Source organism: Cervus canadensis, chromosome 8 (genome assembly GCF_019320065.1).
Source record: "Cervus canadensis isolate Bull #8, Minnesota chromosome 8, ASM1932006v1, whole genome shotgun sequence".
NCBI lineage: Eukaryota > Metazoa > Chordata > Mammalia > Artiodactyla > Cervidae > Cervus > Cervus canadensis.
The window spans coordinates 40,880,241-40,903,321 of record NC_057393.1 but is presented as its reverse complement, the minus strand read 5'-3'; the positions used below and the strand labels follow the sequence as shown (position 1 = coordinate 40,903,321).

Below are 23,081 nucleotides of genomic sequence, written 5' to 3'. Positions count from 1 at the left end.
GCGTCCCCCAGGCTGGCTGTCTGCAGTGGTGCTCTCACATTGCTGGGCAGCGGCAGCCTGCTCCAGCTCCCTGTCAGCAGCTCAGGCACAAGCAGAACACTGCCAATGTTCTTAGAACCATTTTCGACTCATACAGCCATGCTGCTTTTCACTTTGAGCACAGTGCTTAATGTGAAATATTCAGCACTGTGTTATAAAGTAGGCTTTGTCTTAGGTGATTCTGCTCAGCTGTAGGCTAATGTAAGCATTTTGAACACATTTAAAGTAGGGTAGATTTGAGCAAATCCAGGAAATAGCAGGACAGGGAAGCCTGGCATGCTGCAATTCATGGGGTCACAAGGAGTCAGACACAGCTGAGCAATTGAACAACGACAAAAGGTTAAGCTGTGATGTTTGGTGGGTTTCTGACTGGATGTTTTCAGTTTAATGAAGTGTTATTGAGATGTAACCCCGTCCTAAGTGGAGAAAGAGCTGTACTAAGTGTCTGCTACCAAACACTGATTTGGTAGCAGAAACAAAATAGTCAAGGCACGTTCCCTCTTTGAGATAGGTATTAATTTCGTTCCTACTTGGTTTTATGAATGTTTTAAAACCCTTAAATTTTACGAGATAACAGATCTTTGCTGTTTTTTCATTGTTTAATGTTTATCTCATTGGTGAATGTGAGGTATGGCAAACTTAAAATTGTGTCTGAAAGATTCTTAAATAACTTTTGCAAAATTTGCTGTTACAACTTGTTACCAGATTCAAAGCTTAAGTAAGAAGTTTATCATTGGTGTTTTAAAAATGAGCATTTCTGTACACTGAAAACTACAAAGCATTACAGAGAGAAATTAAAGATAACCCAAATAAATCCAGAGGTATACTATCTTTATAGATTGGAAGATTCAGATTGATCATCTGTAGACTGACTGCAATCCCTGTCATAATCACAGTGGGTCTCTTTGTAGAAATTGAGAAACTTACTCTGAAATCTATACAGAAATGCAGAGGATCTAGAAGAGCTAAAACAATTTTAAAAAAGCAAAAGGACTTAATAAATACCTGACTTTAAAACTTTAAAAATTATAAAATTGTAGCCATAAACAAATGGATCAATATAATCAGGTCAAGAAATAAATTCTGATATACATGGTCAGTTTTTTGCACAGATGCCAAGGTAATATATTGGAGTCCTTTCAACAAATGGTGCTGGAACAGTTGGATACCCATATGTTAAAAAAATGACACTCAGACCCTTCCCCATACAATACAGAAAAATGGATTATAGATTTGTATAAAATCTAGAATTAGAAGACTTCTAGAGGAAAATGTAGGATCAAGCAGCAAGGATATATTGTGCAGTGCAGGAAAACATAGCCATTATTTTGTAATAATTTAGAGTATACTCTTTAAAAATATTGAATCACTGTTATACACTTGAAACTAGTATAGTTGTACTGCAATTTTTAAAAAGAAACAAACAAAATGTAGGACCAGTGACCTGGATTTAAGAGCTAAAACTCTTAGAAGAAAACATAGTAGTAAGTCTTCATCATCTTGGATTAGGCAAAGATTTCTTAGATACAGAAACAAACGCATAATCCATAAAAAAAACATTGAAATGAACTTCATAAAAATTAAAAATCTTGTGCTTCAAAAAGCACTATTTGGAAACTGAGAAGACAAGCAACAGACTTGGAGAAAATAATTACAAACCATATACATGTGATTAAGGATTTGAATCCAGAATATATAAAAAAGTTACATCTCACTAATAAGGTGACACATAATCCAATTTTGAAAAAGGGCAAAAATTTAAACAGATACTTTACTAAAGAAAGATATATGGATGGCAAATAAGCACGTGAAAAGATACTAATAAACTATCTGATAATATCATTAGATATTAAAATCACAATGCTGCTGCTGCTAAGTCGCTTCAGTCATGTCCAACTCTGTGCGACCCCATAGATGGCAGCCAGCCAGGCTCCCCCGTCCCTGGGATTCTCCAGGCAAGAACACTGAAGTGGGTTGCCATTTCCTTCTCCAGTGCATGAAAGTGAAGTCACTCAGTTGTGTCCAACTCTTAGCGACCCCATGGACTGCATGCAGCCTACCAGGCTCCTTCATCCATGGGATTTTTCAGGCAAGAGTACTGGAGCGGGTTGCCATTGCCTTCTCCAAAATCACAATGAAATACCAGTAATACCCCTAAGTTGACTGTAAAATAAGAGAAAAAATATATATGTTGGTCTCTGCCCTGGGTTCTTGACATTGGGCTCCTGAAACCATTGTACTGTCTCAGGTGGTAAGAGTGTCTTTTGTTCTAATGAGATGACTGGATGGCTCCAGGTTGATGGCTGTTCACTAGAAATAACAAGCATGATTAGAAGCTTGGAATTTTCAGCCTTATCCTCCCCCTGCCCCCAATCACCACCACCATTCCCCACAGTTCTCTCGAGAAGGGAGAGGGGCTGGAAGTGGAGTTAATGATCAGTCATGCCTGTGAGGTCCACGGGACTTCTGGGTGGTGCACAAGCAGAGGAGTTGAGAAGGAGGCATGTCTGGAGAGGACATGGGAGCTCTGTGCCCTCCCCACATACTTTCCCTGTGCACCTTTTCCATCTGGATGTTCATCTGTCTTTTATCTTGCTCTTTTATAGTAAACTGGTGCGTGCAAGTAAGTATTTTCCTGACTTCTGTAAGCCGCTCTAGCAAATTAAACCTAAGGGGATCATGAGAGCCTTCTATCTGTAGCCATACTGGATAGAAGTTGTGGGTGACCTAGGTGAAGACCTACTACTTACAGTTGGCACCTGAAGTAGGGGGCAGTCTCGTGGGACTGAGCCCTTAGCCTGTGGGAGTTAATGCATAGAACAGCCATCTGGTGTCACAGAGTATTGCCTAGAGTGGAACAACGCTCCACACATGGTAACCAGAAGGGTCAGAAACATTAGGAGCATGAGAGGAAACGAGAAACATAGGAGGAAAGGACTAAGTATTTTTCCTATTCACTGGCTAAAATAAGAAAAAATTAAAATAAAAAAAAAAATGTTCTTAAGTATTGATAAGATGTGGAGCAATTGAAAACCTTATGCATTTTTGGTGGGAAAGTAAAATCGTTTAAAAAAAATCTTCTTAAACATATACCTTATATATGATTTATATTAAAATGAAATGCCAGGTTTATTTTGTTATGCTTTGCTTATCTTACCCACAAGTGAAGTACAGTGGGAAAAAAAATTGCAATGGACTGACTACTCCATTATGTTAGGTAATAGCTGATTGTGTTTATCTACTCAGAAGCTAATGAGACTAATTTTCATGTCATGGCTGTCTTGTTGAACAAGATTCGGTAATATAGAAGCCATGGGATGTAGTAGGCAGATGCTTAGATTTGGTTTTGAGTCCTAGTTCTACTGTATTGATGCTGCAGATTCCACACTTCTAAAAAGGGGAATTACTGTCCTGACTCCAAGGGTTGTTAATCAAATGAGATAATTTCTATTAAAGCACTTCGTATAATATAGGATACAGATATGGTATTGTTACCATATGTGACAGCTCTCTGGTCAGAACATGTCCTTAATGTCTTTGTCAGACACTGACACACCTTTCCTCCCCCTGCTGCCATGATTATTCAGATAGTAGAAACAAATACTTTCTAGTACTTACCCTCTTCAAATTTTCATGTTCTTGAGCTCATTACTTAAATTAATTCCTTTTCCATCAGCAAAATAGAGAACATTTTTACTTCTTTTGGAGGATTACTCTTGTATTTGTGAACTGAAAAGAAGATTCATTCAACAGTATTTTAAACATCTACTGTGATACATGTCAGACAGTATCATCTGAGCTGGACAAAGTCATTGCACTTGGGACTCTTACAATCTAGAGAAAATAGAAATGTATAAAAAAGCCATGGACTGTGATATAACTATTTATGTAAGATTGTGAAACAGTATGGTTATTCCCTCGTGGTTCAGCTGGGAAAGAATATGCCTGCAATGCAGGAGACTGGGTGAAACAGTATAAAAGTTAAAGGAAGGAGAATTTGATCTTGTAAGACAAAATTTTTTTGGCCACTGCCTCCTTTTCTAGCTAAGGAAGGAAAGTCAGCACTTATTGTGAAGAAACTGGCAGGTACTTTTCAGGTACTGGTTTTCTCTATACTAAAAGACTGATTAGGGATTTTTTAATTTGTTTAGCTGCATCAAGATGAAATCTTCTTGAACAGGTAAAGGGGAAAATTGAAGTTAGAGACTTCTCTCAGATTGCTTCCCAGAAAACAGAATGATACTAACCAATTTTACTAGCAGTGCCAAAATTTAGGATACTTCTCAAGAAAACCAATATATACTCAGTACATAGAGAATAACAGGTTTAAAAGCCCCAAAACTAATAGACTTTATTTTTTAGAGCACTTTTAGTTTTACAACAGAAATGGATGGAAATACAAAGTTCCCATGTTCTATCCCGTCCCTAAAAGACCTAGCCTCCTCCACTACTAATATCACACACCAATGTGGTATAATGATAATATTTTAACAGAGTATTTTATATTTGTATTTTTTATGAAATATATGTATTTTTATCAAAATATTATTTTTACTTCATGACTTTTTTGTATTTGCATTTAGAGTTTATACTAAGTGAGTGTGTTTATATGTGTATTTGTGTACATATATACAGAAGCAATATTTTGTCCTTAATATTATCTGAAGAAATGTCTTCACTCATTTCTAGAGTTCTAAGGCTACTTTTGCTTTCTCTATTCCTCCTCCACCCCATATTGAGATGGTCCTGTGTACACAGGTTGTGATCTTTTTTGTTGTTATCTTTTTATAGGAATGTTAAATTAAAGATATTCTTCAATGTTTCTGAATATTTTTCAACATGATTCTAATAGTGTGATTTTACTTCACAGAAAAATTGGAGATTGTAAATAATAATAATTGATAATTGATAATATATTTTGGTTAAATATAACCAGTCCTCCAGATCCATCGTCCTTGACACTTATTAGGATCTTGACGTTATTTCCGTCTTTAAACCATCACCGAAGTCATGGGATTAAAGTTAAAACCAATAAATTTAGTATTTAAGCAAATTTAAACAGCTATTGCTGTTTAAACAGCTGTGGTTAGAAAAGCAGGTTAAGCTTATTGAATAAGTAAGATTTATCTGCATTTTATTCTACTTTCCCATTCCCCATTATCTGTTAGTATATTTTTATTTTTAGTTGAGATTCAGTAAGTCACTTCCTGGTTTTTCACAGAAAGGTTTATATTCCGAACTATATAATTGCTTACCTCATGAGATCTTCCATTTTGTCAGGGATACTCTCAGATATGCAAATTAATTATTGTAAATATGTGTTACAGCCATTAAATAACTCATTAATCTTTTTTCAACCTTTTCATTCACTATTGAATAAGGGTATGGCTTTTTAAAATTGTGTAGTTCCACGTGTTAACCTAAGATGGCAGTATTGAAATAAAATTATAGTGGCACCGAGTGTTTACTTAGCCAATTGTAACCAGTGAGCTTTGTCTTTTGAATTTCTTAGAAGTGTATGCAGATTCTAAATTCTCCAAACATGTTATCTGAAGTTATTGTTCCATGAGTTTAACTAGGTACCACAGACTCTTCTAGTGCTAGCTGTTGAAAGATACTGGCTAAAATAAGGTAAAAGTTAATATAACTAGCCTGGCTATGCTTTGAATTCAAATTCAGCTGTCCATTTGTCTTTTGGAAAGACATGTTTTGACTTTCAGTAGACTGTAGGTCTGTGATGGCTAGAACTTTATTTCCCTGGTCTGTCCTCAGTGTCTAGAACATACATGTGATACAGTTGGTGCTCAGTATATAATGAAGGAATATCCACAGTTCTGTAGTCATTTATCCTCCTAGGCATCTAAACTGCAAACCCATGTATTATTCTTGACTCTATCTCCCTCACCTTCTACATCTACTCACCATAATGTGGTATTTTTTTGTTGTTTCTCTTTTCCAGTTTTATATCAAGTTCTTTTACTTTTCTTCACCCCCACTGCTTCCACCTCAATTCAAACTAATATCGTCTCTCATTTTGATTTTAGCATTACCTCTTAAGTGCTTCCCTGATTTTAGTTTTACTTCTACTCAAATTCAATACAGCTAATTATGTAGGCAATGGAAGGTATATACAAAGATGAAGACATTTAAATTATTGTCTCAAGGCGTGCATGTCCTATTTTGGAGCATGTCTATATAACAGCACTAAAACGGGTAAAAAAACAATACTGAAGAAGAATTGATTTGAGCCATTGGAGTTTGGTAAAGTCTATATGGGAGCAGGAGTCTTTGAGGTTGGTCATATTAACCCTTAACACTTAACTTTATTGAAGTATAATTGATGTGAAATAAACACATATTTAAAGTACACAACTTGACAAGTTTTTGCCTGTTTATACAGCCATGAAACTATCATCATAATCAAGATAATGAACTATCCATTGCCTGCAAAAGTTTCCTTGTGACTCTTTCTAATATAGTTCCCACCCCTCATTCCCAGGCAGATCCACTGATCTGCTTTCTGTCACTATAGATTATTTTGTGTTTTCTAGAATTTTATATGATGGAACCTTATAGGATGTATGTGTACTTTTTTAGGGGTTTGGCTTCTTTCACGTAGCATAATGGTTATAAGATTCATTTGTGTTTTGAGTATCAGTCATTTATTCCTTTTCATTTAGTATTTTACATGTTGTTCAGTCGCTCAGTTGTGTCTGGCTCTTTGCAACTCTATGAACTGCCAGCACTCTAGGCTTCCCTGTCCTTCACTGTCTCCTGGAGTTTGCTCCAACTCATGTCCATTGAATCAATGATGCCATCCAGCCGTCTCATCCTCTGTCGCCCCCTTCTCCTCTTGCCCTCAATCTTTCCCAGCATCAGAGTCTTTTCCAGTGAGTCAGTTCTTCACATCAAGTAGCCAAAGTAATGGAGTGTCAGCTTCAGCATCAGTCCTTCCAATGAATAGTCACAACTGATTTCCTTTTGGATTGACTGGTTTGATCTCTGTGCTGTCCAGGGGACTCTCAAGAACCTTCTAGAGCACCACAGTTTGAAAGCATCAATTCTTAGGTGCTCAGCCTTCTTTGTCATCCAGCTCTCACATCCACACATGACTACTGGGAAAACCATAGTTTTGACTATACAGAGTTTTGTCAGCAAAGTGATGTCTCTGCTAGGTTTATCATAGGTTTTCTTCCAAGGAGCATGCATCTTTTAAGTATTTTACTTCATGTTCCATTATATGGATATAATGGGTTTGTTTATCCAATTTGTTTATCCATTCTCTTTATGGTAGACATTTGGATCATTTACAATTTGAGGCTACTGCAAATAAGGCTGCTGTGAACATTTGTGGTCTTTGTGTGAACATATGCTTTCAGTTCTTTTGGGTAATTAATGCACTGGAAGGACTGATGCTGAAGCTGGAGCTCCAGTACTTTGGCCACCTGATGCAAAGAGCTGACTCATTAGAAAAGACCCTGATGCTGGGAAAGATTGAAGGCAGGAGGAGAAGGGGATGACAGAAGACGAGATGGTTGGATGGCATCACCAACTCAATGGACATGAGTTTGAGCAAACTCTAGGAGATCGTGAAGGATAGGGAAGCCTGGCAAGTCAGACAAGTCTGAATGACTGAAAAACAACAACAATACCTAGAGATGGAATAGCTGAGTCATTTGTAGGTGTATGTTTAACTTTTTTAGACACTGCCAAACTCTCCCACCAGTGTGTGAGTTACAGTTAGTCTATTTCCTGGCCAACACTTGGTATGGTAGGTGTTGAATATTTTTAACTTTGGCCATTCTCATGGGTGTGTTGGAGCACTTCATTGTAGTTTTGGTTTCATTTCCCTAAAAATTAGTGTTGGAGGATGGATGGAATGAAAAATGCCAACCAAACTGAGAAGTCATCATGAAAATGAAACAAAAGGTGGGCAACTTCATGTAATCAGTGGATCGGTTTATTATTATAGAATAACTTACAAGGTGGGATCAGGATCAGGCAGACAATGATCTGGAATCTCTCTCAGCTGTACTTGGCACTGCTCATTGGGCATTGGGGCAGTTTGACAGTTAACCTGGGATGTGAGGGCACAGGCTTGGGTATAGGATGAATATTTCTAAGTCAAGACTGGCAGACGGGGTAACTAGTTCCCTGGGCACGGGAAATACATCAGTGAAAGTTTTCATTGGTTGGAGACTAACAGACCATTGAGGCCACCTGGTCCTCATGATTATTAAACAATATCTTTAACGACAAAACCCTCGATGGCAGAGAAGTGATTCAGTATTACACATCACAGCCCTGGCAGGGACAGGAAAAACGGTTGAGAGCTCAAGATAATATCAGTTATGCTAACAGCCATACAACTAGTGACACTGAGCTTATTTACCATCCATATGTTTACTTTGGTTAAGTGGTCAAATCTTTTGCCATTTTTTAGTTGGGTTATTTATCGTTTTTATTATTGTTGTTTTAAGAGTTCTTTAATGTATATTCTAGATACAGAGTCTTTCTCAGATTTATACTTTGCAAGTATATTCTCCTAGACTGTGGTTTGCCTTTTTTGTTTTTATAATAATGTCTTTTATGGGCTAATTTTGTGACACTTTCGAGGCAATTCCTCCTGAGCATCTGTTTGGTACCCTGTATATTTTGAGATTTTCCTGTAATGGCTTGTGTGAACACAAACTATTCCTGGCCTTGTGTTAGCGTTGGGGGTTCTTTCCAGTTCTTTGTGTTCAATGCTTTTTGCCTGGATTTGGATCGTTTTCTCACAGACCGTGAGTTGATCAGGACTAACTGAAATCATGAGAGGAGTCACTGCACATCTCTCTTCTCTGGTATCCTAGCCTGTAAATTCTAGTCAGTTGGGCCTCCATGAATTTCCAGTTCTGTCTCATCTTCTCAGGAAGATTGCCATACCCTGTTTGGGTTCCCGTGCCCTGCGCTGCAGCCTGGAAACTAGGCAGTTAAGATGGGACAGCTGTGGGGATTGGCCTCCCCTCACTCTTATTCTCACTATTGTTGAATATCTGGAAACTGCCTTTTCACATCTTTTGTCTGGCTTTATAGTAGTTTAAGGCAGGAAGGTAAATCCAGTCCCTGTTACTACATCTTGGCTGAAAGCAGAAGTTATTTCTATGTATTTTTCTTGAGAAAAAACTTTATGCTTAAATCATTTCATTCTATATTTGTGTTAAAATGTCAAATTTGATACTTCTCCAAATGCCTCTTTGGAGCTGATGCTTCAATCTGATATAAAATAGGATTAAATTCTTTTTCCTTGTAATTTTCTTCCCAAAGCATCTCATATCTCTGGCAGTTCATGTTGCTTATTTGTGCGCTTACATAATTGTGGGAATTACACGAGTCATCTAAAGCTCTATTTGATATTCTCAGATCATGTTTAAAAATACACTTTGTGTAACATTAGTTGAGTGTGAAACATGAATTAAGAGCTTAGAAAAACCTAAGCTGAGTACATTTAGGAGAAAACATGCAATTATTAGTTGTTTTTCTGGTTGAGCTTTTTTCTGGGTGTTTTATCTACTTTGAACACATGCATAGTCATCAAACCTCATTCAACAACATAATTTTAGACTTCAACTTAACTTTCCTTTTTAATGGAAGATTTGATAAAATCTCCATACCAATTTATGTAAGTAAAAAGAGGGCTGAAATTTGGAGAACTGCATTCTTACTTGCTAGATGACATTAGTTAATTCACTTGTCCTTTCCCTGTTTCTAAAATGAGAAGTCATGACCAGATTTCAACCTGAAAATATTAGAATTCCAACTGTGTATTTCTACATAGAATTCATATAAGTTATTCATTTGTTTTCTTGTATTTATATTGATAGTTAACATTTTTAAATTTAAAAAATTTAAATTTTTTAAAGCTAAAATGAACCTCTGTTAAAAGTGGTTTTGTCACTTTTTGGAAAATGTGATAGCTCTAATTTAATGCATTTTTATCAGAGGGATAGGGCAGAATTAAAGGTCCATTACATGCCTTTTTGTTCTTTGTTGCTTTTTTTTGAGACATTGTGCTGCAAGTTTTACAGAATATCATTACAAGTCAGGGATGTAGTTAATATGAGAAATGTGACTAATAGAAGTCTGTGTTTGTTGGAGGGTTGGAGTATGCAGTCAGAATATAAAGAAGAGAAACTACATGATTCAAGAAAAAAAAGAAATGTTCAAAGCAAATTATAGACTATCTGCATTTTCCTTAATTTGGTGTTGTGTGTAAATTTAAAATGTAAATTAATCTATTTAGACATTAATGCAGAGCTCATTAAGACAAAATTATTAGACTTCTCTGAAATACACATAATGCAGGAGATAAAAGCTAATGTGGAACACAATTGTAGATGCACTGTTCCTCAGGATGTCAGATTGTAAAATACAGCAGAGGGATTCTTAGGATGTGTAGAGTCTGAACTCCCAAAACTGTATTCAAGTTTTTATGGGTTTGAGCATTTCTCTGGGATGAAATCTCATTCCTTTAGATTTTCAAATGGTTTCATGTCCCAAATAATTATAAAACTATAGACACAGTGAGTATTGAATACATGTCATTGCTGATTGCCTTGGCAGTTCCTCCTTTAAAAAAATTCTACATCTTCCTACCAAAAGACAGCAGTTTTTAGTTAAGGGTAAAAAGCTAGTTCTTTCTGTCATGGCATCCTGAACCTCACAACTCTGTTTATTGAATGGCCATATGATACAAAGAAAACTATGTGGGATCCCAGGTAGAATGGAATGTAGCAGTCTTTATGGTCTCTGCAATTTTCTGACAAAATTATGTGCAGTGGCCTTATATTAGGAATTGAGTAAATTGAGAAGTGGTTTTTTTTTTTTCACATTCTTGCCCCTGTTGTCTTCCCATACATTATGTTCTCTTGTTCTCTCTGGTCTTTCTAACCCTCCAACCCCTGGACAGGCAGACACACACACACACGCAGACACACACGCACTCACTCACTCACTCACTCACTCTTCTGTATTCCCTCATTCAGGCATATACATGCACGCTGTAACCCATTGACTGATGCCAGTGTTTTGGACTTAATCATAAACCAACTTTGCTTTGAATAAGCTTGGGAATAAAATCCAGAAAATTTCTCATGGCATCCTTGAAACTTGGATATATTTAAGAAGAAGCTGGGGTTTTGGTTCTTTCAAACAGCAGTTGGGCTTGTACTTAAAGAAGTAAATCAGTTCCTAGCAGATAGCTTAGAGGGGTGTTCACTGTGAGGATCTGGCAGACTTCACATCCCCTATGACAGGTCCCCTGAAATTTTTAACTCTCAGACTTGTCTACACCAAGCCTCTAGCAACTTGTCAATTTACAGTTTTAAGTTTTCTGACCCTGGCATGGGTTCCTGTGGAGGTTTCTGCTCCTGTAAATTATGATTCTCTGTGTCTGTCTGTCTCTCCAATTTAGGGGGCAGCAGTTTGACCTGTGACCTCACCTCTCTAATGGATCTAAGATGAACCGTTAAGTTTTCATTTTGTTTGGCTCTTTGTTTTTAGGATGGAACAGCAGTTTCTAAGCTCCTTACAGACTGAAAACTGAAAGCTTGAGTTTTTTTTTATACCCAGAGTTTGATATTTTCTCAATTGAGTTTCAAATAATAAAGTATAAATCAGTTTACATATTGCTTGCATGCATGTGCATAAGGCAGAAGTACTGGAGTGGGTTGCCATTTTCTCCACAAAGGGATCTTTCCAACCCAGGGATCAAACTCACGTCTCCTGTGGCTCCTGCATTGGCAGGCGGATTCTTTACCACAGAGCCACTGGGAAGCCCAAAATATGAGATCCACATATTGTTTAGTCATTGTTTATAAGTGAAGAAAAGCATTCTCACATTCTTAGCCCTAAGTAGGCCCTTGATTTGAAGTGTGTGGTCTAAGAGGACTGAAAAATTATTAGGTAAATTCTTTTGAATTATGTACCTCATAATTATAAGTTAGATGTTTTACTTCTGCTTTTCTAGGGAGCCTTGAAGAAGATTACATGAAGAATAATTATATTTATTCTAGTTTTGGCACTTGAACCATTAAGGATTACCAAGTTGAATTCCAGCTAAGAAAAACAAATAGTGAAGAAAAAGTTTTGTTTAAGTCTAGTGATTTATATTCTGAGGTTTTATCTATTGGGAATACTTTTTGAGTTAATGCAAAAATTACTTAACCTTTTTATTTTTAATCTTGTAACTTATTTAGGAATGTGTTAAATTCTGCTTTTTACCCTTAAAATCCAACCTATACATTTTGCGAGCTCTGAATTTATTTTGAAATAAAATCAAGAAGAAAGATTTTTAGAATTGTATAAAATATGGAGGTTCAGTTCAGTTCAGTCACTCAGTCGTGTCCAACTCTTTGCAACCCCATGGACTGCAGCATGCCAGGCTTCTCTGTCCATCACCAACTCCCACACTTTACTCAAACTCATGTCCATTGAGTCGTTGATGCCATCCAACCATCTCACCTCTGTCATCCCCTTCTTCTCCTGCATTCAGTCTTTCCCAGCATCAGGGTCTTTTCCAATGAGTCAGTTCTTTGCATCAGGTGGCCAAAGTATTGGAGTTTCAGTTTCAGCATCAGTCCTTCCAATGAATATTTAGGACTGATTTCCTTTAGGATGGACTGGTTGGATCTCCTTGCAGTCCAAGGGACTCTCAAGAGTCTTCTCCAACACCACAATTCAAAAGCATCAATTCAAAGCATCAAATGTTGGATCCTGCCAAGGAAAGCTACCCCACGTCCAAGAGCAAAGGAGAAGCCCCAACAGGATGGTAGGAGGGGCAAAATCATGTTTAGAATCAAACCCCATACCCGCCAGAGACACTTGGAGAACTCAAACAAACATTGTGTGCACCAGGACCCAGAGACCCCACAGAGCCTGAGCCAGAACTGTGTTTGAGTTTATACCTCCTGCAGAGTTATGGGTCAGCAGTGGACTGCCACAGGGGCAGGGGCTCTGGGTGCAGTAGACCTGGATATGGCATAAGCCCTCTTGAAGGAGGTTGCCATTAACCCCACCATAGAGCCGCCAGAACTTACACAGGACTGAGGAAACAGACTCTTGGAGGGCACAAACAAAAGCTTGTGTGCCCCAGGACCTGAGAGAAAGGAGCAGTGACCCCACAAGAGACTGACCCAGACTTGCCCATGAGTGTCCAGGAGCAGAGGCCGTGGGTCGTGGTGGCCTGCTGCAGTTTGGGGGCACTGAGTGCAGCAATGCATTCATGGGACCTTTTGAAGGAGGTCGCCATTATCTTTATTACCTCCACCATAGTTTGGCCTCAGGTCAAACAACAGGAAGGGAACACAGCCCCACCCATCAACAGAAAATTGGATTAAAGATTTACTGAGCATGGCCCCGCCCATCAGAGCAAGACCCAGTTTCCCTTCAGTCAGTCTCTCCCATCTGGATGCTTCCATAAGCCTCTTATCCTTCTCCATCAGAGGGCAGACAGAATGAAAACCGCAGTCACAGAAAACTAACTGGTCTGATCACATGGACCACAGCCTTGTCTAACTCAATGAAACTATGTAGGGCCACCCAAAACGGACAGGTCATGGTGGAGAGTTCTGACAAATCCTGGTCCACTGGAGAAGGGGATGGCAAACCACTTCAGTATTCTTGCCTTGCGAACCCCATGAACAGTATGAAAATATGGAGGTGGTTAAAGATAATTTTAGACCACTTTAGAGATTTAGTTTTATGTTCATGTTGATAGCATATTTTACAAAGTTTCATAAGGCATTCTTTTCTATTTTTTATAAAATAAAAAAGCTTTCTCTGTGAGATAAAATTTCTCTAAGCTAGATTTTTAATACAGTTCCTTGGCATTTTAAAAAAAGATACAAACCAAACCAAGGCTTCGCTGGTGCCTCAGATGATAAAGAATCCACCTGCAATCCAGGAGACCTGGGTTCGATCCCTGGGTTGGGAGAATGCCATGGACAGAGGAGCCTGACAGGCTACAGTCCATGGGGTCGCAAAGTCAGACACGACTGAAGCGACTTAGCACACAGAACACACAAACTAAACCAGTGAAGTACCTTCTTATTCTGTGCTCAATAAAGATTTGTGTACATACATTTAGGAATGATTTACACGTAATTCTTAAAGTGGTAATCTGTTTCAAGTGATAGTATGATACACACACAGACACACACACACACACATATTTATGTGGTTTGTAATACACCCAACAAGGGGTGATATTGCTATCAAAAAACAAGAAGTCAGGGACCAAACTAGTACCAACTGATGCAGACTAGTACCAACTGATGCAAACTAGTGCCGTATTTTGTAATTAGGTGTCTTAGAAATAGGCAAAGTGATTTTAATTATGTCTGGAAAATGAGATAAAGAGGAGGAGATTGGCTGGCAAGGCAAAGATGTTCATCTATGAAGGAGAAAGTGTTTAGGAAATTGTATCCATTGGATCTGGATACAACTTCAGTACAGTGTTCCAGATAGCTGTTACTTACTCATTGGAGTTGAAACATTTGACCTAGATACAGGTTCTCTGAAGCTAAACATTGTCATTTTTTTGACATATTCCCTTTCTTCTGTGCTACAGTAAAAATGTAGTTGCATACACTCTATTACTCAGCAAACTGAGTTCAAGGTGTAGAGTATAATTACTATGTTGCAGAAAATTGGGCACATCCATTTTTGTCCAGTGCTTTTTGTATGTAAATACGAGGGACGTCAGCCACCTTCTTTTTCTGGAGTAGCTATAGCATCTGCTCTGTGTGCAGGATACCAGGGCACAAAGGGTAAAGGTAAGCAAAAAATAATTAGGAGGGAAATTGTGCACATTTCTCGTTTATATCTGGCATTATTGTAAAAATATGTAACCTACAAAGAATTATAAGTTACTTACTATTTTCTGCAAGCACATTTAATCTCTAAGTAAGCTGATGTTTTAGTTTTTTACATTGTTTTGAGGAAGGCTATGTTAATTTTGACCCTCTAATATGTAGTTACCTTTGTCTTTCATTATCACTATTGTGTTTATGGATTTAATCAGACCTTTAAAAATACTGTTTTTTGTATATTTCAACCTTTTGTAATGGAGATTGATCTGTAATAAGATAATATTTAGGGCATTTATTTTTTAAATTGTGTTTTTCCTTTCTGTTGAAAATTTCTTGAAATTCTAAAATATTTTCTTTAATTTAGATGCATCATATGGCACAAGACAGTCATTTATTTTTGTTGATTTGGCTTCCTATGTGAATCTAATTATATATAAACTTGATTTCCCATAAAACTCCCAATAAGCATTTTCAAACCACAGTTTTTCTCAAAAACTTTCTTCTCAAAAATAGCTGATTTTAATATGTGACTGAAAGTAGGCAGTCAGAAGAGAAAGTGGGATTTATTGCACTTTATATAAATCTAAGGAATCTTAGGTTAAAAACTTAAATTTGGGTAACAATCTAGATTTAATTTCTTCTGTAGCTTGTATGTGTGAAGTTAATAGGACTTTGAACTCATCATTTGTACACAGCCCTGTTAGTCTGTTCCCCTTCCCCCAGCACACGTTTTTTTTTGTTTCATATGTGTGTGTGTTGTTTGTCTATTATCTTTTTTTTGCCTATTTTGTCTTTGATTGACTTTTGAACCCAAGTATGTAGGTAAGTCTGTTCACTCCACTGCCTAGCGAACGCTTTTGCACACAGTAGCCGCCAGCCACATGGGGTTATTCAGAACCTGAAAATGGGGCTGGTCTGAATTGAGATTGCTGTAAATATAAAGTGCACATGGCATTTAAAAGACTTGGTAGAAAAAAATAAAATAGTTGTGATTGTTTCCCTTGGGCTTTGGATCTGCTATCCATTTGTTCCATCTATTTTTATGTGAAGAATCAGGGGGATTCAGAAACTGCTGCAAATATTGCTGTCCTCCCAGAAAATTTGTAACCTAATGTTTGGTTAACTGTGTTTGAATAGTTTTGTTTTTTTTTTTAATTGAATATAGTTGCTTTACAGTGTTGTATTAGTCTCTGCTGTACAGCAAAGTAAATCAGCCTCACGTATACATTTATCCTGTCTTCCTTGAATTTTGTGTTTGAATAGGCTTACAAATTATATTTAAGAACAAAAGCCATAGTCTTTTTATAAAAGTTGGAGAAAAGGCTAAATAGCCATTTGCTGCTGTTTTTAAAAAATTGTTTATTTATTTATTTATTTTTGGCTGAGCTAGGTCTTCTTTGCTGCTCAGACTTTTCTCAAGTTGCCTCAAGTAGGGACTATTCTTTAGTTGCAATGTGAAGGCTTCTCATTGATGTGGCTTCTCTTGTTGCAGAGCACAGGCTCTAGGGCACACGGGCTTCAGTAGCTGCGGCATGTGGTCTCAGGAGTTGTGGCTTCTGGGCTCTAGAGCCAGGCTCAATAGTTGCGGCACACTGGCTTTGTCGCTCTGCAGCATGTGGAATCTTGCCCGGGTCAGGGATCTAACCCATGTCTCCTGCATTGGCAGGTGGATTCTTTACCACTGAGCCACCAGGGAAGCCCTACTGCTACTTTTAAAATAAGTGTTTATCAGAGAAAAATCATAGAAAACTTGAAAGAAAATAAAAAGGTGACCTAGCTCATGTGTTGAAAGCTATTGTTTCTGGCAGTGTATAAACTCCATTCCCAACCACAGATCTAGTTTATCAGCTAGAATAGGTTGTGTCTTTACCCTTTTGTGACTCTCTCACATTTGGTGACCAAGTCAGGTCTCATAAAACATTGAAGAATTATATGCATTACCATTCACTGTTCAGACTTGGTTTTAACCAAGAAATTTACTGAATAGTGTCCTAATTCGCTAAAGATGAAATAACATTTGAAATTCATTCAGAAGAGCTCCAGAGAGTAATCAATATTTACTAAGGGCCAAGTGCTCAGATTCATTCACAGAAAGGCAATACAGTTTTGAAATCCATATCAACTTGAAGTTCCCTTATTTACCAGTAAAGACTCAGCTTTCTTTAAGCTTAAAGAATAATGTGTGTGTTTTAGATAGATTTACAATATTCAGTGATCCAAAATTTTAGCCATATTGTTGTTTACATAAAGATTTTTAAAAGATGAGAAAGTTGTGTGTTAATTCTAAGTGTGGTTATTATGTTAAATTACTATGTATGTAGAAAATGTTTATATGTGTCTTTTTCTCTATTTCTCTTTTAAGTTCTCAGCCAGTTTCCTCTCCAGTCATCCTCCAGTTTGGCCATGCAGAGACCCTTCTTCCACTGCTTTCTCTCATGGGCTACTTCAAAGACAAGGAACCCCTAACAGCTTACAATTACAAAGAGCAGATGCATCGGAAGTTCCGAAGTGGTCACATTGTACCCTATGCTTCAAACCTGATATTTGTGCTTTACCATTGTAAAAATGCTAAGACTCCTAAAGAAGAATTCCGAGTGCAGATGTTACTGAATGAAAAAGTGTTACCATTGGCTCACTCACAAGAAACTGTTTCTTTGTATGAAGATCTGAAGAACCACTATAAGGACATCCTTCAGAGTTGTCATACCAGTGAAGAATGTAAACAACCAAAGGTGAACACATCTGATGAGCTATGAGTAACTGCCAAACATTTTTAATTCATCAGCAATCTCCAGGGAGTGATTCCATGCTTGGAATAGGTGGGCAGTCCCTGGGTACAGAAAGCTTTAACATTTCTTGGGTATTTCTGTTTATTCAAAGAAAAATGTTTCTTTTTGAGTCTGGACATGGATGTGTAAGGAATGATTCTTCACTGAAGCAGCTCTCTTATGGGAAATCTATTCAGAGATAACTGGCACTACATATGTTTACAGAAATCAAATTCTTCCTATTTATGTAAGAAATCTCACACTGAGATAGAACATGATTTGAAAATGATACACAGAAGTTTTGAAGTAACAAAATATTTTGTCAGTTGGACAGTCCATAACTTGACTGGACTAAGTCTAGGAACTTTACAGGTTGTGCTGCCATTCTTTCATTTTTCCTCAGGTAGCATAGTTCTAGTATTATCTTCTTAATCAGAACTATTATGATTCACTGGGAGTATCACTTTGGAATAAATTAACATCTCTAGTTGAGAATTTGAAACAATATTAAGAAACAGTAAAATTTAAAAGAACACCTTCACTGAAGGAAGACAAAGTATAATATAATATCTTTGTTAAGAGTATTTATAAAGTATTTGAACACGATTTCAATAATTCCTTTTAACCTCTTAGTAAGTCTTGAAAGGCCGTGATTTAATTATCATACCTGTTTCACATATATAACTGGAAGAAAAGAGAGGACCATTAGCAACAAGACAGAAAATAGAATCAAACTTAAATCCATTGCTTTATGTGTTTTTTTGTGTTTTTTTTTTTTACTTTATGTGTTTTTAAAAATTGTCACTTTGCTTGTATTTGTATATTTTGCTGTTATGTGAGATATATCTTTTGAGGTTTAATTTCATGTTTGTTCTTCATTTTTGTAAAGACTGACTTCATATGGGTGGGCTTTCAGATTCACACATGCTGCTGCTTAGTCACTCAATCATGTCCAACTCTGTGACCTTATGGACTGTAGCCCACCAGGCTCCTCTGTCCATGGGATTCTCCAGGCAAGAATGCTGGAGTGGGTTGCCATGCCCTTCTCCAGGGGATCTTCCCAACCCAGGGATTGAACCTGGGTCCTCCCACATTACAGGCAGATTCTTCACCATCTGAGCCACAAGGGAAGCCCTTTCACAGATATGAACCCATTTCAAAGCAATAGTACTGAGTTCTATCAAATGCCATAAAAGTAGTTTCTATAATAATAAACATAATTCTTATAACTTTACTACCAGGTTTTTTTCTGCTTTCCATATTGATACACAATCAATAATTGATGGTAAAAGGATAGCATTTCAGGCAGCTTTGACTAATCAGGTGATATAAAGACATTTTCTTCCAATAAAAATTTCTGGGGAGGAAGGCTCAAGAGGAGAGTAAATATATTTATATATATATATATATTTATATATATATATAAAATTATGGCTGAATTGCATTGTTGTATGGCAGAAACCAACACAACATTGTAAAGCAATTTTCCTCCAATTAAAGAGTAAAAAATTTCTTAGGTTTTCACTTATTAAGAATGGAAATCCATTTTGTTAAAAATCTAAATAAATTGTTACAACTGTATATTGAAATTATAAAAAGATGCATAGATCATTTATCTATAGATCATTGATCTTCAAATGAGTGATGTTCACAGAATAGATTATTAGCTGATAAATATCACTGATGCATCAATACACTACTGATTATTCCTACAAAGATCTGATGTTAATAATTTTCTAAGAATTCGTCTAAGGCAGACAAGAAGAAAACAGTATATTCATGCCCATCATACTGTTTTATCAAAGTTAACATTATATCATTTGGTTTAGATCAAATAAGAATTGAAGACTTTTGTATGTCTTCCTGATGCTTTTCCCTTGCTGCCTGCCTGTTGGTAACCACCAACATGAAGTTCAGTATTCACCATTCCACTGCATGCTTGACTCTGAAATTTTATAGTATTGTGGGAATTTAAACTTTTCTATAAAAAGGACTTCACTGTGCATATCATTCTTGAATAATTGATTTAATTGCTGTATTTGTTTTTCAAGACTTTTTTGATCATTTATCACAAATCAACAATATCAGTTCATGAGTCATGTACTTTATATGTACAAACACTAGACTCAGACTGTGAACATGTTAAAGTTGAATAAGCCTAGTTTTTCTTTCAAGGGGCTTATCTTAAAAGACCTTACAACAAATTTACTTGATATCTGGAACATTAAATAATTTGATTCATGAAGTTTTCATAGAAATTGTTTAATTTATTATTTATTTATTTATTTATTGTTAAGTAAAACCATATAGTTATCATTGTAGTCTTTGGTATGTAAACTATTTCAGGATAGAGGGTAAGTATGGTCCATTTTCATTAATGTTACAGAGGCTGTGACATTATTCTGGTGCTATTATTCTCACTTAGGAAATACCTGAAACTGAAGAATCTTATGATAAAAGCAAAAGATCTTATCTCAGATAGGATATATAAAAAGTTGAATGTTGAAAAATAACCTTTGGCCACCAAGATTTCATTCATGATAGGTGACCACTTTACTCAGTTAAGCCAAAATGTAATCACTATTGGTTCTGAGATTTTGGTCAATTAACAAATAGCCTATGAACATTAGTCATTTTTCTGTCTGTAGTCTACAACTTGATGTGTGCAGTGCGTTTGTCTTTACTCTTTTTTTATAGTCATTTTATCATTTTGAAGTTTCTGTTCTCCAACACAAAATCCTGCGCTTGAAACTGTCTTTGTATATAATCTTGATCTTAGTTTTAACACTGAAAGCAGAGTTCAACTTGAAAAGGAGCTTCATTTTTTTCAGGCAAAAGTCAAATTTTATACCTTTGAGTGCTTTCTTTTGTAAACTGCGGAACTGATGCATGACTTTAAATATCTGGGAGCTACATACAGCCAAACCAGAATTTGTAAGTATAAATTTTTGGAATGTATTTCTTTAAGGTGGTATTTCATACAGTTCATTAATGATCCTTGGAATTTGGACTATTCTGCCAAATGTAAGCTGAAAATAAATATTTGCATTACAATGTAATTTGCCTTTTATCTAGCTCTTCTCCTGAACTTACCCAGTCACTTAATTCTCATAGAATCACAGATCACTGAGTTTTCTATTCTTTTTCTCTCACTTAAGCATTTCCTTCCACTCACCTATCAGCTTAACCTACCCTTAAGCACCTTCACATCAGTCTGTTAAGCTATTTTTAAATTGGTGTATGTGTATGTGTGTGAGGAGAGAGAGAAGAAAAAGAGGGAGTGAGTATTTTTGAGAAAATTCCGTAGCAGGAAAAAAGATGTCATATTATTCTAGTTAAAAGAATTGTAGTTTGGGCTTCCTACCTGGCAGATTAGGAGGCGGTTAACTTTCAGACTTCATTTTATCATTACTGGAGTAATATATTTTAAGATAGAAGGATTCTTAAATTTATTGTTTAAGAATAGTTTATTAAAACTGGTTTCAATTTAACATCATCCATTGTTTTGCTGTATTCAAATGCTGTATCAGTGGTAACAGTGGAATTTTGACTTCATTCATTTGGGGCACTTTGGCATGCAAATTGTTTTAAGTAATGCAGCTGATTGTAAACCACTTCAGTCTCTTGACACTGCCCACCACTGGGGGAAAACGTGCTTTTGAAGATGCTGCCACTCTCTGTCCTTCTCTGTAGCCACTAGCTATAATTGCTTAGGTCAAGAAGTTGTATGCTTAGCAGGAAATTGAAAGAAGACAAATGTCTAGGCAGAGCTTTGTATGTGACCATTTCCAGGACAAATCAAATTGTATCTCCAGGCTCAGCTCACTGTACAATGTACCTGGTATACCAGGGTGGGGCAGGTTAGTAGCTGTATTACAATCCATCCCTTAGAATTGCATTTGTAACATTTCCCAGTATAACACATTCAGGCCTTACTGGAGATTCTAAATTGTATGAATTACAGGATAATGGTAACTACGATTATATTGTGTACTTATTTTCCATTCCACTGCTTTAAAGCAGTTCCTTAGCCTCATGCCCTTGACCCATTCCTGGAGTCCATAAAGCCAGGCTCATTGAGTGCGCATTGAACAGTGGCAACTGGCAGATGCATTGGCTAATATCCATGATGAGGAATTTGAGGGAATGAAAAAGGCAAGGCTTTGCTGCAGGTTGCACGTGTGTCATGCCATGTCTATGGTCTCTGCCCCAATCCATCATGTAATAACCACCATTGCAATAACAATGTGTTTTACAGCAAACACCACATGACCAATTATATGTCAGTAGAATCTTGTTACATACAAATACTGCCCGAAAATATCTCCCAATCTGAGGATCTGAAGATAAAACTTAACCCCTGTATGGTTGTTAGCATAACTGACGCCATCTTGGGCCCTCACAGTTTCTCCCTCCGCTGACCCTACCCAGGGCTATACTGTACAGTGAACCACTTCTCTGTCATCAAGGGCTTTGTATTAAATAGTTGATAGGTATTGTTTAATAATGATCAGAACCAGGTGGCCTCTATGCTCTGTTAGTCCCAAACAATGATGAAAACCTTCACTGATGAATTCTTGGTGCCCAGGAGACTAGTTATCCATTCATGAACCTTGACTTAGGAATGCTTGTCCTGTTTCCAAATACCTACCTCATATCCTAGGTTAACTATACAATTATCCCAATGGTCTCCCGATGATGCAGAGTACAGCTGTGAATGTTTCTGGATTATCCACCTGATCCCTTCCCACCCTGTAAGTTACCCTACAGTAAAATGACCCATTGATTACACAGAGCTGCCTGCCTGGCATTTTGTTCTCAAGATGCCTTCTGTTTGGTGGACACTTTGCGTTCCTTCCCTCCTCCAATAATTGGCAAGCCAGGCAGTAAACTGGAAACAACGCAGGAATGAGTAAAGGGGCCATGCTAGGGGCAAAGCCATTGTTCACAGGGAAAATCCCAGGCTGGCAAGTCACTTCCATGGAGGGTGACCTGCTAGGTTTATGGAACGCTAGGCATTGCGTGAGTACAGGGATGCCCGGAAAAGGCTCCAAAGGGCAAATAGCTAGATATATTAACGGAAATGGTGGGAAATCAAAATGGAAAAAAAGTGAGCAAACTCTTGGTTGTTACATGACTTTGTTATGGGCTCTAAGTACTGGCACAGAAAAGGAATTACAGCTCAGCAGGAAACTAGATAAGACTAAAGGCACTGCCTTTAGGGAGGGATGTCTGGACAGCATGTTCTGCCACCTGGGCCGTTACGTCAAAATAATGATGGGAAGAACATATTGAAATGGTTACATGTAAAATGGTTAAAGTGCAGAGCTGTAGGCTGCCCCATTCAAAGGTGAGGACTATTATTTTGCAGGAGAATTGAGACCCCAGTTCAGTTCAGTCACTCAGTTGTGTCCAACTCTTTGCA

General features: G+C 37.2%; 1 protein-coding gene across 2 annotated transcripts in view; it reads left to right on the top strand.

Moving 5' to 3' along the window:
• The window catches only part of MINPP1 (multiple inositol-polyphosphate phosphatase 1), a 35,038-nt gene extending 14,323 nt beyond the window's left edge, over positions 1–20,715 (top strand). The window contains exon 5 of one of the 2 annotated variants that reach the window (XM_043476106.1): positions 17,251–20,715. In XM_043476106.1, coding sequence (XP_043332041.1) covers positions 17,251–17,644 — 394 coding nt within the window. In that variant the 3' untranslated portion in view covers positions 17,645–20,715. The remainder of the gene's footprint in view (positions 1–17,250) is intronic. The other variant, XM_043476107.1, reaches the window with a different exon arrangement.
• The last annotated feature ends 2,366 nt before the right edge of the window (positions 20,716–23,081 follow it).